This window comes from Cynara cardunculus, assembly GCF_001531365.2.
Source record: "Cynara cardunculus var. scolymus isolate 2C chromosome LG 6, CcrdV1, whole genome shotgun sequence".
NCBI classification, from domain to species: domain Eukaryota; kingdom Viridiplantae; phylum Streptophyta; class Magnoliopsida; order Asterales; family Asteraceae; genus Cynara; species Cynara cardunculus.
In genome coordinates this window covers 2983861-3002583 of record NC_037533.1, presented here as the reverse complement: position 1 = coordinate 3002583, position 18723 = coordinate 2983861, and the positions used below count along the sequence as shown (strand labels likewise).

The 18723-nt window shown below is 36.5% G+C and overlaps 1 protein-coding gene across 2 annotated transcripts; it reads right to left on the bottom strand.

The window, feature by feature from the left end:
- Positions 1-1768: 1768 nt before the first annotated feature.
- Positions 1769-18696, bottom strand: LOC112514280 (exocyst complex component SEC6). Of its 2 annotated transcripts, XM_025120633.1 has the most exons (21): positions 18070-18696; positions 17887-17966; positions 16953-17045; positions 13402-13428; positions 13158-13265; positions 12850-12985; positions 12493-12537; positions 12299-12354; positions 10988-11096; positions 10604-10744; positions 10315-10494; positions 8022-8105; positions 7837-7923; positions 7308-7352; positions 6042-6120; positions 4199-4268; positions 3981-4068; positions 3802-3891; positions 3204-3320; positions 3063-3125; positions 1769-2076 (listed from the first exon to the last, which is right to left on the bottom strand). In XM_025120633.1, the coding sequence occupies exons 1-21, from the start codon at positions 18145-18147 to the stop codon at positions 1942-1944; spliced, it is 1911 nt and encodes a 636-aa protein (XP_024976401.1). In that variant the 5' UTR covers positions 18148-18696; the 3' UTR covers positions 1769-1941. The 2 variants fall into 2 exon arrangements, with proteins under 2 accessions (XP_024976401.1, XP_024976402.1); XM_025120634.1 differs by lacking the exons at positions 16953-17045; positions 17887-17966; positions 18070-18696 and having other exon boundaries at positions 13365-13481.
- Positions 18697-18723: the final 27 nt, after the last annotated feature.

Sequence of the window (18723 nt, the reverse complement as noted above, 5' to 3'; positions counted from 1 at the left end):
GAATCAATGTTTCACAAAAGGATTGAAACACATCAAAAGGAGGTACCATTTTATTAGAGTTAATAAGGGATGGTACCCTAAGCTTGAAAAAGATCGTTGGTACAAAGAATCCAGCAGATACGTTAAGTTGTTAACCAAGGTTGTGACAATAGAGAAGTTGAAGCTTTGGCTTCAATTGTCCTTCCAGAAGCTTGATGGGAAAGGGCAGACTACAGAGAAATGAGGTCTACAAAGTACATGTTTCAGATGAAAACAGATTGGTTGATCAGCCTCCAAATGGAAGATTGTTGAGTTGTGGAATCTGATCTACTCTATGACCTCATTGTCGCTAGGCAGTCTTAGCCATAGAGGCGACATGCGCTTTTGGGGTCTGGTCCACAAGCAGAATTAGGTCAACTATTATCTATAAGTAGATCCCTTTATAACCTTGTAACCCTAGGCAGAAAGCATGTGTGATGACAAAAGCCTGATAAAAATTTCTCTAGTTCACCATGGACTAGCACGATCACCCTGATCGTATGAACCACGTAAATCCTTGTCTTCTTATTTATTTTTGCATCTTTAATTGCATGTTTATAGTGTGCTTATCGTTATTCTTAACCTAACAATTAAAAGTCAAAAACATCATTATAAGGAACTTGGCCTTAATATCAGAAGAAATCAAGTCAAAAACAAAATAGAGAGGTACTTACGTTAGAAGCATGGTGGTTATTCTCAATCTCTTTTGTGAAAGTTAATTTTCAGAAACTCCAAAACATACCTCTTTCATCCTCATATATCAAAACAACTACTAACCTTACATCCAAAACATAGAAAATCCTCACATATTCAAAAGATGAAGACATCTTATATAATGTTTGACATAAATTATTTTTCGCGAGCTTTGATTTAATTGATTTAAGTTCAACATATATTCTTTGGCCATAATTGATATATTCTTATACATCTACATTGTCATGGATACTTGGTAAAGAATACCATCAACTACATTAGGAACGGGAGTTTATATAGAGAAAGAAGGGCATCGACTTTTTTTTTATTAACCAGAATATCCAACCCGCTATACGACCGATTAATCGCAGGACGACCACCTGCTTTGCGGGTTTGCCCGGAGTCACTATTTGAACCTCCGTGGCCACAAGGGGATTTTTATTACTTATTGGATTTGAACATGAGACCTCCAGGTACTCTTGACCCTTGGAGCTCAAACTCAAACCAACCAGGTACCACCCTTGTGGTTAAGCGCATCGACTTTTGGAACCAAAAAGGTTCAAAGAATTTCTTCAAGAGTTTTTGTTACCACATCAGTTAGCCCAAGAACAGGGAAGCCGGAACCCAATATAAAACACATCCTTTGGCGTCTAGCCCATGGTGTACTTTTTTTTTATTAACCTGGATATCCAACTAGTTATGCGAGCCGACTAATCCCAGAACGACCACCTGTTTTGCAGATAACCCGGAGTCACCACATTTGAACCTCCATGGCCACAAAAGGAATTTATTCCTCCTTGGATTTGAACCTGAAACCTCCTGGTACTTTTGACCTTTAGAGCCAAGCTCAAACCAATCAGGCACCACCCCAACAATGTACTTACAGATTCTTTGGAACAATGATGTCATGTGCATAAGATTCACATGTTATATTTAGACCACCAACTAACAAAACGTCTCTTTTAGGCTTCCCAACTGGTGAACATGAAAGAGAATAAAGTAAAAAAAAATGCCATTCTACACACACAGACGTAAAATAGAATAAAGAATCAAATCATAAGTCATAATCACAAATATTTACTTACCAAAATTCTGGATTCTATGTCCATATGAAATCTAATCTTGAAATAATAACATAGCAGACAGCTGTAAAAGTTTTGAAGGGAAAGAAAATCTGTCCAAAATCACAATAATAGTATAAATACATACACCAAGCTGACTACTACTGACTTAATGAAGTTTTCGAAAAATATTGGTGATTTTTGATGTCGTCAACGACTTCAATTTGGAGAACACGAAACCTGCCCTCGGGGGATTTCCATCAATCAAGGAGTTCTCGTAAATTTCCTTACATTCTTGAACGACCTGGTTTCGGATCAAAATAACAGTTCAGAATTCAGATATTAACCATTTGACCCTAGTTGATTGTTATTCAAACATCTAAATGCCTTTGTACCTTCCTTGCCACTCAACTGAAAGGAGAGGCTAAGGGGTGTTTACTTGACTTTCCAAATAGAAAGACACAAAATTCTCTGGGAAGCCCTATCTTTCAAAGGACTTCTCGATTTGCTCCCCCCTTCAAGTTTAAATTATATTGTTGTTTTTTTTTTGACCCACAAGTTATATTGTTGTTGATTGGAACTAAACCAAGAAAAACCAGTATATCTCACACAAATGTAGGGTAAGTTGTATGCTGACTTTGCCTCTACCAAAGGTAGGATTATTGTTTTTTGGTATGCCCTCCGTCCAAAAATAAGTGTCTACATCACTATTTTAGTTTGTTCTAAAATAAATGTCTACATTACTATTTTTGTTTGTTCTAAAATAAGTGTCCACTGTTAATAGTAAATTTCTCTCTCTAATTAATGGTAAAATTGTCTTTTTGTTAATTGAAAAGTGTAATAGTTACATATTTCTAAAACTGTGTCTTTTTCATTGTGTACATTTATTTTGGGACGGAGGAGGGGAGTATTTATTTACAACAGTTTTTGCATTGGACATTAAATTGAACCAAAGAGAGGGTCACACAATTATTTATAATATAAGGGACACTGCAATGTGATGATCTCTTTAATGGGTTGGGTTCTGTGAGAAGGAGAGCTAAGATGAGAAGCGTAAGGGATCTCCGCCCTTGGATGCACATTAGGATGAGATGCACCGGATCAATTTCTGTGAGAAGTGCAATTTATGGATTGGCAAGAGATTAGAAGTGATCAAGGGTCCAGATCCCATTCTTACGCTTCTCACCTAACTCTCCTTCTCACACGGTCCTTTGCCCTCTTTAATAATCACACTAAAAAACATCAACTTTGAATAGAAATAAAGGGTGAAAAATTCAGTAATAAACGTACCTCCTTGGCATCTTTCCGTGGTATTCCTTCTCGCAGTCCAACAATTTTCTCAACAACATCAGGCTGCACCACAACACAATGGATTAATTGAATCCACAGACAGACATATTAGCAAAGTAAATGTTGGTAATTGATACTTACCGGGCAATCAGGTTGATGTTCAAGGATATTTGTGTAAACAAGAGTGAAAGTATCTGGGCTCTCAGCTGAGGCAAGCTCTCTCAAGTCAATAAGTATCCTGAGTCTGTTTTCGACTTTCTGCAGGTAACATGGACATCAAATTTAAAATCTAGAAGCAAGAAAAGCAAGTTCATACAAAGGAAATAGAAATAAAAATAAAATAGAAAAGCAAGTTTGAAAACATGAAGATTAGATAGAATTGTACAACAGAATATACCTGTTCTTAGAACAGAATATCTGTTACCTAATTCAGAATCTTCTTTATTATTAGGGTAATTTTGGTTGGTTTTTCATTAAGCCTATATAGATAAAGCTGACTGTGTGGATAAATTTGTATGGATTGGGAGGGTTTTTGTTTGGGAGGGTTTTTTTGTAGATGGAAAGAGCGTGTTCTTTAATTGAAAGGGGCAGGTTTGGAAAAAAACTTGGTTTTTCTGCACAAGCTCTCCCCTAAAAGTTTACCAAATAAGCCAGTTACTATATCATTATGCCATTACCAAACAATCATGTATAGCTGACCAAATAAGCTCATTAAGTTGTTAACAAACAAGTAGCTTACATTAACACTTATGTATTCCCTGAAGAAATCCATAAGAACCTCTTCATCAAGCCTCATTCGTTCAATAGTTTCCTCCTTGATGTAATTTTTCTACAACACAGAGCCATTCTGACCATCATTTTACATCATAAAATAAGTAAGCTACAAAGTCAAAAACATGAAAGATCATCCCATGAAACCTGAGACAGAAGATGGTCGACATAAACAATGACTGTTTGTTCCAGACAAGACTCAACAAATCGCCTAAATGATCTTTCTTCGATATACCTGAATTTTTTCGATTCAAAAAAACCATTTGTCTTCAATTAAAAAAGCATCAGCCTCCATACTGGGAAAACAACAAGGCTATTGAATTAGGTGAAAGGATGATTTACTAACGTTAGACTCGAAAACTTACATCTTCACATCTGTAAAGTAATCACCAAATGTTGCGACTAGGTATTCAGTAACCTGTCCTTCACTCCATTCTGCATATAGGATAGAACAAGTAAACGATAGTTCAAGGCAATATTAAAGAAACAACAATCCACATCTTATCTTCTCAAAACCCCTACAGTTATTTCACATTTTTTGTTTGATGTAAAATATCACCATCGCGTTAAAAATTCATGCAGGGAATACTGTTCACCTGAATCAGAAGAAGTAATATCATTATCAGGTCTTTTAATATTTGCTCAGGTTAGGATGCAGTGATGCTTCATCCCTTGTCAAATCCCCATATCGGGTGCAGACAAGATGTGGTTTTGATTGTATCCCCTAATCCTTTAGCACAAATATGGGAGATATAGAAAGGGTAATTTTGATCCTTCTTTTAAATGTGTGGAGGACCATTCAAAGATTAATAGCCACGTGGATAGAGAGAGAAAGAAGGCGAGCCTAGACAGAATAACAAATTGTTTTTCCTCAACGTTCTAGTCTTTTATGAGGGCAATAATTATAACTAAAAGAAAGATAAGGCTTAAGCTCAATCATGTGGTTTATCTCCGTATATACTATATAGATACTCTGTTGCATAGCATATATTAAGCCAGTGGAATACATTGATGCTCACTGTTCTATGTCTTCTATATTATAATACTACCACCATTCAAATGCTAAGAACTTGGGGCTGTTTACCAAACGCTTAACCGGTAAGCGCTTACCGGAAAAATTCAACACTATCACTTACTTATCTGGTAAGATTTTAGTCAAACAAAAATGCTATTATATGCAACAATTTACCCGGTAACCGCTAACCGTGGTAAGAGTTGTCGCCCTCACTTACCGGGTAAGACTCTTGGTCCTTGCCTCGCTCTTTTTTTTGTAAGGGTGTCCGGGCCAAAACCCGACTAATCCCCGGCAAATTTGGAGGTTAAACATGGCCCCACTTAAATGTCGCCAACACTCCCCTCCCAGGGCTCGAACTCGGGTTCATGACTATGCCTCGCTCTTACCGGGTAAGATTCTTGGTCCTTACCATATTCATCCGGTAAGGTAATGTGACTTGGTAAACGCTTACCCGGGTAAGCGTTTGGTAAACGGCCACTAAGTCATCAGTAAATATATTGTCCAAATCTTGTGCCCATGCCTTTTGGAATAGAAAGTGGTACATAAAATTGTTCTTTTTCTGTAAGAATGAACTATAAACATAATCTCTTCTTTTATCAGTTTGGTTTTGTACTTGTATTATACACATACACATCAATCTCTAGCATATAGACAAATGCACACCAATTCATAATCTTATAATTGATGGCTCCCAATATCCCTGCACCGATAACTTGTAGTGTAGTTGCTCAATTAGCCTCACTAACCAGAGCTACAATTCAATATGCAAAGGAATAACAAAGTACAAAAATTAGCACAACCTTACATAGTGAAAATTGAGTTGTATACATATGAAGTATGATCAAACTTCAATTTGAAGGTATATGTGAAGCTGATGTTTGTTTGAGTCCTCCATAGAAAAGAAAGCATGCAATACATGGGGAGATAATAGATTAAAGGCAGCAGCTTAACCGGCTGAGGCTCAAAATGTCACTTGAAAAGAGACCATTAAACCACATCTTGTCTTCCACTTATCATACAAAATACATATCCATAGTTTATAAAAAAGATTTTGATTCTACCACAAGTTACTATTCGTAGACCTATTAGCACGCAGATCTTTTAATAAATACCCAAAGACTAAAACAGATACAGCAATAATATACAAGAGAAAAAGGAAAGTAACTTAAATTAAATAAAAAGAAAATGTTTACCTTTATGATACAGCTTGACCAGTAGTTCCTGCACTCCTGGATCGTCAAATATGACATTGACGGTTTGATGTACAGCTTCCTAAATTCATTAGGTAAGGTCAATATAGAAGGGTTTTGCACAAGAGATAACATAATAGTAAATAAAATCATGGGTTTAATATGCTAGATCATCACCAAAATAGATGATTGTCTCAGGCATGAGACCAAGGTACAACTATGACCAAGGTCAGAGGCTTGAGATACCTCAAAATATTTCTCAACAAGGTTAGGGCTCTGCATCCCATGAATAATGATCTGATAATATTCCTTTAGAGCATAAGATCAATTCTAAGAATTTGACACCCACATGACATTAAATTGTGATAGGGCTCTTGTATGGCCTCGATATAGACCAACTGCTAGGCTAGTGTTTGATCGAGCAGAACACTTTCTTTTTCTGTATTTTCATTTCTTTGTGAGTATATGCATGTGTGTGTTGTTTATATAGTTAAATCACACAACTTTTGAACCTGTAAGAAGGTGATAGCCTCTATCTATTCTAGCTAATACTGACTTTGATTAGATTATATATATTATTCAGTTTCTATCCATTCTCCGCATTTTCTAGAGGATGGCAATCACTATGACATGAGATGGTTCTACAGGGTTTTGTCTCTTCTGCCTTACAGGGCAGCGACCTTCTCACAAGGTCATTTGTGGATAACGAGATTGCATTTGTTGCAAGCTGGACATGTTCACCTGAACTTGAAGGAGACTGTAAGGAACTAGGAAGGGTATAATTTTTATATTATCTTGACTGCTCTACATAGTATCCCAAGTACTATGCTATTAGATGAATCCTAATTGTGGTACCACTTAGAATATCATAAGCACAATTATTCTTTGGTAGATCAAAAACTAACAGCAAATAGAGAAGCTCATTCAAGTTGCCTTTTTCGGTAAAAAGAGAACCTCGGTAACTATAGAAGCTAATTCATTTGCCTTTTCCATAGCAAATTCAATGTTTCAAATTGAAAGCCTTAAAGTTTATGGACGCTACAAAACCCCTTATATCCTTTAAGGTATTTGAACATGGACTTCTGTCATTTTTACTAGCAAGCGATAATGTCCATCGCCAAGCAGTAAGAACTACCTAAAGATTTGTGTTTACTAGCTTCACAAGCCTGTGCTAGCCAACGATGCAAACCAGAAAACAGAACAGCAGAAAGTAGCATGCTCTATGTTGCTGTTGCAAATTTAAGGCGTCACAAGTATAGCATAACATACCTTTGCAACCTCCAGAAAGCCTTTGCAGGTGTCTTCAAAATTAACCTGTTGCAAATGATCAATGTTTTGAATATGATCAAGTAGATGTATAGGCGGCAGATTAAACCAGCATGTGATCTAAATCTCCGATACATGGCTGAATTAAATTAATCTCAAAACACAATCTTCCTCCAAAAACCACCAAAACCAACAGTAACCATGCAAATTGTCTCCAACAACATAGTTCAAGGAGACTCTGGGTTTCTCCAAGTAGTATTCACATAAATTCCACGTGGAGGACCAAGCAATAAACAGAAGCTAGAGATGATACACCAGAGTTTTGATCCAAAAATCAAAAACAAACAAGGTGTGTATTGGTACGTTTATATATAAAGTAGTCACACAAAGATGCAATATAATTTTCCCTATGAAATTGGAACTACCTAAGCAGCAATGTAGACAAGATTTTGGATCACTTGAACCAATGAAGCTATATCAGAAAAGAGGATCATTTGCTTTTTCATGTAAAGGAGATGGGATGAAGAATGACCTGCTCAGCATAATTCTCTGTAAGGGCTTCAATAGTGCTAGAAGCTAGCTCCATAGCAAGATCATAGCAGCGCAAATTGTTGTTGATCTGTCAGCATGAAAAAAAAAAATAGAGTTGCTTTAGAGATTCTGTTCAATTTTCTGGGAAGTTTAAACAGCTATAATACAAACATAAAAATTACAAACCATCGCACATATTGGTTCTAAACCAATTTCGGAAGCAGGTTCTTCAAGTCTCTTTCTTTCAGCTGCTTGAAAATCAATCATTACCTACAATAAATTTTCAAACAAGTTGCATTCAGATTCATTCTATTATATGATATAATCTTAATCATCTTATCAAAAAGTCACTTTTCCAAAACAGCAGTGAAGGAAGACACAACCGATACATTTGTGGAGCTACTGATACCTTCAGGTGAAGTTATGCCTATTACCTAATAGCTAGCTTGACTACATGGTTCTACCATACAGGACAGAATGTGTTACATTCTATGAAGTTCCATTCTACGACAACATATACCATTGTTTTAGGTTACACATGTGCAAGTTTAGCAACTGTACCATTGAGTCGGTTTAAGTTTTTGATGAGAGTAAGTAAGCTCGTCTTAGTAACATGAGAGCAAGCAATGCCTTGAGCAAATATTGTTTAGTTTCAACTTTCCAAAAGAAGCTTAAAATAACATAAAGTGTAGAATGCTAAGAACCTATGCACTCATAGAGCCAGCTAGTCCCACAGACTTCGTATTTTATGCAAATCACACTATGTAGGCTTTGTTACAACCCGTCTTCCTTGCACTAAGTAGGCCTATCAAATAATACAAGGAACGATAGATAAAGAAGCAAAGAACACAAGAAGGGCGGAGAATGATTATAGTAAATGCTTGAAAGTATACAATTACTTATGTGGCTTTGGTCAAATGAGAACACCCCTACTTATAGTTGTCCCAACCACCTAAAGGACGATTGAATTGATTTGCATCAAGGGCTAAGGTTACATGACCCTTCACATATCATTCAAATATTTACATAATGAAATCCTATAAAAATATCAAGGATCAAAAAGATTCCATAACATTTTAGAAAAGTCTATACAGTTGTGGCTGAAGAAAGAAAATGGTAGTGATGAAAGGCTTGCTAGAAGTTATCTTATATAAGGATTAGGTCTAAGAAATCCAAGGTGCTCTAGCTGCACCCTGGAAAGCCTGGGCACACAGAAACCTATACTTGCCTTGAAGAATTGACAAGTGCCATACACCCCTAAAAATGTATTAACACAGGTAATTACTCATAATTTCTAGATGATAATTATTGTTCATGCGACATATGAGGCATGATGGTGGCAAAATGGAATGCCGTCCCCGTGAGTTTGGTGGTTCACTTTCATGAGTGAAGAAATCAAAGAAAATTTTAATAAAAAAAACCTACTAACGAAAAAATCCCATTGATGCTAACTATCATAGAAAATCGAAAGTTTTTTCCTGGTCTGCCCCAGTTCTTCACAAGCAGCTGTCAGTTTTCTCTTATTTCTTGATATTGTTTCTATTTGTTAGATTGAGGGCTTGTATCATACTAGAATTTACTTATTCTTTTACATATAAGCTGTAGAGATAATAAGGCTTTGGATGAATATTGTTCAAGGAAAAGGATGCCTTTATATAGGCCCTGTACAGATAAGAAAATTTGGTAATAAATACCAAGTATGCTAGACTAATTACAAGGATTCTAGGACAGCCTATAATTACCCTAAATACAGGAACTATACCAAATATACAGATCTGGTTCCCTATTCTAGAGGGTATCAATCAATTAAATATATTTTCTACATTAGCTCTATATACTTCTTGAAGGTTGATTTCACAGAGCAGCACATAGCACATGCTGCCCTCCCAGCAGACGTGGCATCAACACATTACCCCAATGTACTCAACTCATGTTTACTTCTAACTTTTGCATTTTCACTATTTGTTTATTTGAATCCTGTAATTTTAAGCTAATTTGGTTCTGAAAGTTTATTTTTATTTGTCTTCCGAAATATCAGTATCAAATTTATTTTATTTGACATCTGGTATTTACTTTTTTTAGCAAGTCCTCTTTGTTCTTTTTATCTATAAACTACTTGACATGAAATGGAGTTCTGATTTCTGTTTGCATTTGTACAACACGTTATTTTTAAATTTCTGATTTTGAGGTAAGTGTTCTATTTTTGTGACTTCAATTTTATTCTAACATCAAACATTATTGGATTTTCAAATGTTAGTATTATATAACACATAGTGAATGACTTCTCACCATACGGATCACATGGCATTCTTGCCATTGGCTACCAATATGGTTCACCTTTGCGCCAGATACTATGATGATAATATGCTAACAACGATTCTAAAACAATTAAAGAAAGCTAGATTAGCTGGCACCTCCTAATAAACAAAGAATTGCTGCTCTCTTGCATGTTCTTAGCAAAGATAGTGGAGGTATATACCTGAATGATGGACAAAGAAATTCTGTATAACATAACATCAGTGCTATTTTCTCGAACAATTTGCACTTGTTCCCCAAGGATTCTGAATAAGTCAACAGCAGCTGGTGTATAAAGCTTTCCTTCGTCTGTTGATTTTGGCGGCTGTACTTTATCAGCCTCAAGGATATTCATATACCATTTCTGAGATGATGAAAGCAGATGGCCAAGAAAAAAGTAGCAGGAACATCAGCATTATTATAATGTAGTAAAATAACAAAAACAATAGATAATGACACCATTGCAAGATTACCTTTGTTGTTGCTTGCATTCTCTCAACATATGAATCCATCAGGGGATCCATTGCACCGCTCTCTGAACAAACTTGAGCTAATGCCTCGTCAACACCAAGTGCAATCAGGTTATCTTGGTACTCAACCACCCAGCCAGTTACCTGATTTCAGTAATAAAAAGGATTTTGTAAGATTTGCAAACCCAAAGTTATTAGCAGATGAATTACCGTCGCAAGAAAAGGGAAATAGGATGGAATTATCCCAGGTTACAGATCTTTTTAAGGTTACCCAAAACTTCATCTTGAGAAAGGGTTCCTAGTTATTGGTCAACTAATACTATATCCAGATAAACTTTTGGCAATAGTCATCGATGACTTTCACAAAAATAGTTACACATACAATACCTTTAAGATTTCAATGTTTGTAATATCATTAGCACGGTCACTCAGCAGCCTTAGCCACTGAATAAACCTCTCCGTGTACAGATTCACCATGAGCTGGAATATTTCATACCTACAAGAATAATACAAATTAGAAAATCGTTAAAACAGCTTAAGCAAAGATTATTTGTGAAATACATATTCCCGTTATAAACATATTCAAGTTCACAAATACTAGGGCATCCCACAAGGAAACAGTTCAGATTTTTCTAGATTTGCCTTCTCCATGTATGCGGTAATTAGGTTTCTATGAAACGTCCATAGGCCAACCACTTACAGTGTATCTCCATCATAGCACCCAGCATGCATCATGTGATTGCAGCCGCAAAACAACAAAGAAAATCGCCTTATGCCTAAAAGAGGAGGTAAAAAGTCGGTTCCTTTTGTTACCCCAATGGCATTATAACATGTCCTACTGATAGTTCTTCAAACTCCATATAGAACGATCCTCGATGAAAACATCTATCCAGAATCAAGTCATCTGGGAAAGTTCTTGAATTACATAGTCCTCTTTAGGTAACACATTTGCAATTAGAAATGTGCTTAGTGGATAAACTATGCCCTAACAATCTAAAATGATAGAGGCGTGCCCACAATGATCAGTCTAATTTTATTTCTGAAACTTGATTACCATAACGCATAAAATAGAAGAATTATGAAGTGTTGTTTAACCTGCTTCCAAGGAAAGGAACCAGCATGTAATGAGTTACTCTAACTTGGGCCTTAGTACAAGAGAAATGTGAAAAAACATACCCCAGACCTCATCATCATATTTAGGACTAGTTCAAACATCGAAGGATGGCCATGAAAACTTCTTAAGGAAACTATGTATGTTCTTAAGGGCAACTTACTCAAAAATGCAAGAATAACAGTCCTGAATTGCAATAATCCCCCCTCGCCCACAACCGGCCCAAAAGGGAAGGGCAATATACTGTTTCTTATACACACACATCTCCCAGCCCCAGGTGGCGAAAAGCCGACATCAAGGTGCCAAACCTTCCAGTCAATGTGAGCTCTTGATTTTCTTTTTGGAACATTCCAGGAAAACTATTCAAGAAGATAGTCAGCCATCAGCCCATCCTGACATCGTAATTTACTTCTTACTGCCAGCTATTGAAATGAATATTCTACTGATACACACATACAAGGAGAATATATGAAAAGAGAAAATAAAACGGAATAAAGACGAGATACTAACAAAATCATTAATGGAACTTTAAATAAACTGAAAGACAATAAATCAAAAAGCACAAGGAAAAAAATTAAAAAAGAAACCTTGGAGGAAAACAAGGAGCCACATAATCATATATATCTCCAAGCTCTTCCCCAATCTGAAAGTAATCAACATATAAATGCCGTAGAGTTGGCAAGAGAAAGAAATAAACAGAGGAAACAGCTTGCTTAGGGATGGACCAACCCTGTCAACTTTTTATCCTCATCTTTAACTAAATTAAAATGAATGTGCATACCTTTTTTGCCTCCTCTATAGCACCTTTCAGGTTTTCAAAGACAAGCTGTCACAAAAATACTGTTAAAATCAGATGGTATCACGGAGAAGAATAATTGCAAGGAAGACAACAATAAAGTCAGTAGTAATACTAATGCCCTTGTTTGTCATCTGCTCATATGACTAGTAAAGGCAGTAGTACCTCTGTCATCCTCTCAAATGATTAATAAATAACTTTTTGACATTTAAACCATGGTCGATTTGCAAAGATCAGCATAGTGAAATGAATAAAATATGCATGCATACACATTGATTCTACAGCTAAAACTACGAGAAGTGTTTTGCATCTACTGGATTGCATGATAGGTTGAAGAAGTACTTCTGACAAAAGTTTGCTGAATCTTGTTTCAACAGCTTTCGTGATATGCTCGTAACATTTATCCTTGTAGCATTTCCCCTGTTTTGATTTTTGCACTGCAAGGTTCTTGGAAGATGCTACTGCAGTAGTAGATTTTCTGCATGTCAGGAGAAAACAACCACTCATGAAAAACGTTAATGCATTGAGCTGTAGACCTGAAGAGGATAACATTAATAACAGGAGAGTGATTCGAAAAACATAAACTGAAGATAATCCTGATTGAAGTAAGATTAGGTTAAGTAGCGTGTAAAGTTAATCATAATACGTACTTGCCAGCTCTACGAGGATTTGCTACCGATGCCATTGCACCACCTCCTTCAGCCTCAGCTGCTTCTTCGGCAACTTGCTCATCGAAGATCTCTTGCATTTCAACAACCCTGAAAGTGTAGTAAGGAGTAAAAGGTGTTAAAGTTTCGGATAAAAACGTTTCCAGTTGAATGAAAAAAAAAAGTAATTGAAAGAATCATGAACCCTACCAAAAATAATCTTAACAGTGTTGACTGATAAACATACCTCAAAGCACGTACAAGTGTTTGTGGGCTGCAATTAAGACACATGATGGCACTCATAAATCAAAAGTATATCATTCCAGATTACGAAGCAAGGCATGTTAAGAACAAATGCATTCAAAACTGTGAATTCAGAGATTATGGAGGAAGAAGCATGTGTAGTAGATGATATAATACAGTTTGGTTGGTCCATAAGTATTTGAAAAACACATGTCGGCATTTGAAAAGTACTCATCAAAAGCATGATCTAGATATATCATAATACATTTTTATCATATTGTTAACCCAGCAAAGCCTTCATCCGAAGTAATCAGGTTAGGTGAAGAAAGAAGGCTAGAGGATTCAAGTATTAACTAAAGTAATCAGGTACAAACGGTAGAATATAGAACTCAAAAACATGCATACATTCATATACATGGCCCAAGGAATTTTGGAGTGAATAGCATTTGAGGAAGCTGAGCAGTGATGTAAAAGTCCCTGCTTAGGGTGGCTTAAGGAGCTGCCAAGGCATTAAGCGTCTTCAAACCGCTTCAATTATTTAGGGCCGCTTAATCTGCTGCCGATGAGTTAGGTGCCCCTCAAAGCTTTGAGTAGTGTTGCATTAAGTGTTTCAAATAATTAAGCTGGGAGTAAACGTAAACGACTTCGGTCAACTTTTCTCAAATTAGAGGGAATATTTAGTCATTGATGAGTAACTATATTAAAGATACAATGAAACTAGTCATCTAAAAAGCAATTGTATCAAAATTCTAATTCCCATGTGTTTAGTATATTAAAATAAATCAAACCAAACGATACCAGAATATCCACCCAGAAGCGGCGTTAGCAGATAAGATGTAAGAGAGATGACCTCTATCCTAAAGAATAGAGCATTTGTTTCCGTGAAGACCCTAGCTAGTGAAGATGTGAAAGGGAGACAGAGAGAAATACTAAAACTTGAAAAGCCAGATGAGTAAGCAATATCACTAAAATAGAAAGAAATATACAAATATGCTAAATTTCTCATAGTAAGCAACAACAATATAGATGGAAGCAAGTACATGAAAAACATAACTGTCGACTGTTACACATATAGATAGTAGGGATAATAGGGGGCTGGTCAATTAGTCAAGTGATTACAAGTATAAATAGAAGGGGACAGAAGTGATTAGGCATCAGTTTTGTATTGTGAAATTGGAAGAAAAACCTCTTCTGGAGAGATCCGGCTCTCTCGAAAAGCTGGAAATCAATTTGTAGCATTTAATCATTGAATAAAGATGAATAGTTTGCATCAAATGGTATCAATGCAGTCAATTCTGGAATTAACCAGGAGCATGCTTGTCATGACGCAAAAGATGATGGAGGATATTACTTCGATGAAATCTTTCATGGATGTGGTTCAAGAAGATTGGAAAATCATAAAGGAATCGATTCAAGAAGACTTGAATCATGTCCAAGAACAATCAATTGATCAAGATCGCAAACTTACGGTCTTGGCAGAAAAGAGAAAAAGAAACAAGATGAGAGAGACAAGGAAGGAGAAAGATCGAATCTGAAGCCAAAATCAGATTTAATTTCGAATCGAGGTTTGATTTGGAATCCAAAATCCAAGCAAACGACACCACTCAATTGGCCCATGAAGAAGAAGAGCAAGAAGAGAAACACGAGGAAGGAAAATAAAGAATCCAAGCCTATTCCATCAAGCCCGTCAAAATTTGAAACCCTAAACCCATCCCAGCACTTCATTTTCAAGATCCCAAGATTCTGCTATGAGAACAACAGGAAGGCAAAGACAAAACCAACGGTGAGGAGTAAATCGACAACAAAGAAGGCTCCGGCAGAGAAGAAACGAAGAACACGCAAGAGGCTATTCCAGGTTGTATTGACAATTGACAAAGAAAAGAAGAACAAGATTTCGGTAGAGAGTACAAGTAATTGCATCATGGGAAGATTTTAGTTGGGTAACAACCATGGCTTACCACCGCCACCGCCATTACCACCGTCGCCGGTGTTGTTTTTGCTGTTACCACCATCGTCCCAGCCACCTCTGTCACCAGTCTTCCATGGTTCTTCATCTGCGTATGTTTTTTGGAACAACTGTATGTACGTTCAAAGAAAAACCAGGGGATTATTCATTCTATTGGACTTCAAAGGCTACGGTGAAGCCTACATTTATATCCTTCTCTTAAGCCCAAAAACTGACTTTAACTATCTCTCAAGCCCGAAAGATTTCAAGAATACACCGAAGTACGAATTTCTAGAACAAATACAAAGCCAAGAAGTGTAAAACTCAAGATTTTTTTTCTTTCCACCTTGAGGACAAGGTGGATGTTTGGGGGGCGGGTATTGTTACACATATAGATAGTACGGATAATAGGGGGCTGGTCAATTAGTCAATTTTGGGGGCTGGTCAATTAGTCAAGTGATTACAAGTATAAATAGAAGGGGATAGAAGTGATTAGGCATCAGTTTTGTATTGTGAAATTGGAGGAAAAACCTCTCTGGAGAGATCCGGCTCTCTAGAAAAGCTGGAAATCAATTTGTAAAATTTGATCGTTGAATAAAGATGAATAGTTTGCATCATCGACTCACAAACCCTATCCCCTACCCTCTATATCTCCAGCTCCATTCCTCCCATCTAGATCCGCCCCCTTAGTCTTGCTTCCCGACCCCTAGTGTATTTACATAATCTAAATTTGACTTGTCTTATATATTAAACCGAACCACTTAACCTCACTTAGGAAATTAGGAGCTAGAACATTATTCTACCACTTAACTTCGCTTAACACTTTCTGGAACATTGTAAAAGAGACTGATAGGGCAAAAGTTCGGAATACTTCTTGTTATAAAATCTATACATAGATCTAGGTATATACCTGAACACTGTACATCCTATGTTTATATATACAGGGCTTAAGGATTCCAGCATGCATGCATCCTTCGCCCTAGGTAATGCCCTCGAAACCCTTTTTTATGTAATGCCCTCGAAACCCTTTTTTATATGTATGTCAGTACGTGTGCATGTGTATGTATGACGTATGGGATAGATGATCCAAGAAATGATAGTGCATCCCTCCATGTCGGGCAGAGTTGTTAATGAGGTCAACCGGTCCTAGATGCCTAGGTACGAAGAAGGCATTCTAGTTGTCCCAAAGGTCTGTTAGGCTTGTGTCCTACACACTCATCATAATATCAAGGTAAGTAAACGTGTCCTAATAAACGCCAAGAATGCATCAGTGCTTACAAGGTGTATAATTTGCATATCAAAATCTGTAACTCAATTTTTTCATGCTTTTAAACATAACATCTGCAAACATAATTATCATCCACCCTTTTCCTGACTTAACAGTTAACACTAACCTCTGTATAGACAACATAAACAAAAAAGAATTCATAATGAGAGCATAATAGAACAGTTGCACATATATCCATTCAGAAAAGGAAAGCAGTAGGCTACCCACCCACAAGACACCTAAGAAAACATACGTAGCACCTTAATAGTAGCATGAAATTGGACAGCATCGTAGAAACAAAAGATACCTGTATAATAAGGAACACCACAGTAAATGAGCATACCTTTCTTTAGCAAGTTCAAAAAAATTAGAAATATGTGACCATAGGGTCTGCTCAAATGTCTCCCAAGTCCGATCTACTTCTTCAAAATATTCTCTGTGACATTTCAAATGTGAAAAATGTCAAACCCAAAAACTATTTTAAGCTGCCTCTCTGTTCAGACTGTTCCAAACAATCATCAAAAGTTAACAATTTATGCAAATCCAAAAGGGTATAAGCACATACTCATAACATCAGCACCCAACTGAAATTTCAAAAAATGCATAAATTGTGTGTCCTTCCCCAAGGACAAGCAGAAGGATAGGAACCTGAAGTTCTACTCAATTAGAATCTTATTATATCTCATCAAGAACGACCTAGGGTTTGTGAGTGCCAAAGTTCATTGATCGTAGGAGTATAGGTTGAAATTCTGCATTAATTTGATCGAAGAGACTGGATGTGTTATTGTATTATATCCCAAGTGATGGATAGAGAAACATTTAAAGCCACCTGTCTGTTGGGCAGGTAAGATACCAGAGGTTAGTTTGAATTTTACTTCTTCAATAGACATACACCATTTTTTCTCCTACCTGAAATAAACCCTGGAAAGAAAAAAGTTGGAAGATTTTAAGGGCTATGATCTATATTCCGCATTGGTAATTGCAATCAATTTACTATTTGATTGAAATATGTTCTAATCATTTTATTACTGGGTTAAAATATGTTGTTGATTCACAAGATTTGTGATCAGGTTGCTTAAGCATACTACCATTTTGGATTCATAAAATGTACTGCATTCCTATTATTGCACATAGGATTGTCAGTTTCAAGATGTTATGGGCCTTCATGAGGGTCGCATGGAGAGTTATATCTCATATAGTGTGATCTGCATTCACATAAAGGATATATGCAATATCAATTATGAGCAGCATAATCAATCAGAGAATCTGATCCTGACCTTAGTCTACCAACCTCCTCTTTATGAGATGCTGCAGCAGCTAATGCAAACCTCCTCTTTCCATCAAGGGCAGTTAATCTCTGGAAGAATTGCAAGTTCATGGAAGAACAGCCGAAGTGTCAAGACAGCATGTTTGGAACATAAGATCAGTTTCTAACATTTTGTGCAACATTGCACCCTTACCTCATACGTGTTGATGAGCTCCTTATCATCACTTAAAGAATCATGTGCTGCAGCAGCTTCAACAGAAATTGACATCATCCCTTCCACATCCTAATAATGGTGCAAAAAAGTTGGATCCATGCATTTGTACAACAACCGAATAAGTAAAATTACTTTCTAGAAGCTCCTACATTCAGAATTGCATATTCATTCACACCCATGGTTGCATAAAAAAACTGCTAGTCTAATGGTATCCACCCGAGAGGCGGACCAAAAAATTTCATGTGGTGGCACCATTTGACAAGAAGGGTGAAAGCTATAGGAAGTTATCATAAAATCATGATAGATATGTTGTTTAGTTGCTTGCATTTGCAAGGAAGGGTCATAGGTTTGACTCCTACCACAGCCACTTTCCTCCAATCTTTATAAAAAAACAGAAACGATAGACACCCATAAAATTAAGAGCTGAAAAACAGGAAATTTGATAAAATCAGGATTCGAACTGACGACATTTCAAACAGATCCCGAGACTTAGACCTTCTTAACCATCACAAATTTCTGTCATAAGCTTGGTTTTAAGAAATATAGGACACACAACAAAACATTATGGTAACACCGTAACACCCTTCAAGAAAGTAATTTAAATATAGGACACACAACAAAACATTATGGTAA

Bases quoted from the DNA above. Each gene is read 5' to 3' on its own strand.
- LOC112514280 (XM_025120633.1), bottom strand. From the start codon at position 18,147: ATGATGTCAATTTCTGTTGAAGCTGCTGCAGCACATGATTCTTTAAGT. The intron at 3,892-3,980 runs GTTTCATGGGAT...TCTGTGTTGTAG, and splicing joins TCGACCATCTTCTGTCTCAG to AAAAATTACATCAAGGAGGA. The intron at 2,077-3,062 runs GTACGTTTATTA...ATCCGAAACCAG, and splicing joins CACGGAAAGATGCCAAGGAG to GTCGTTCAAGAATGTAAGGA.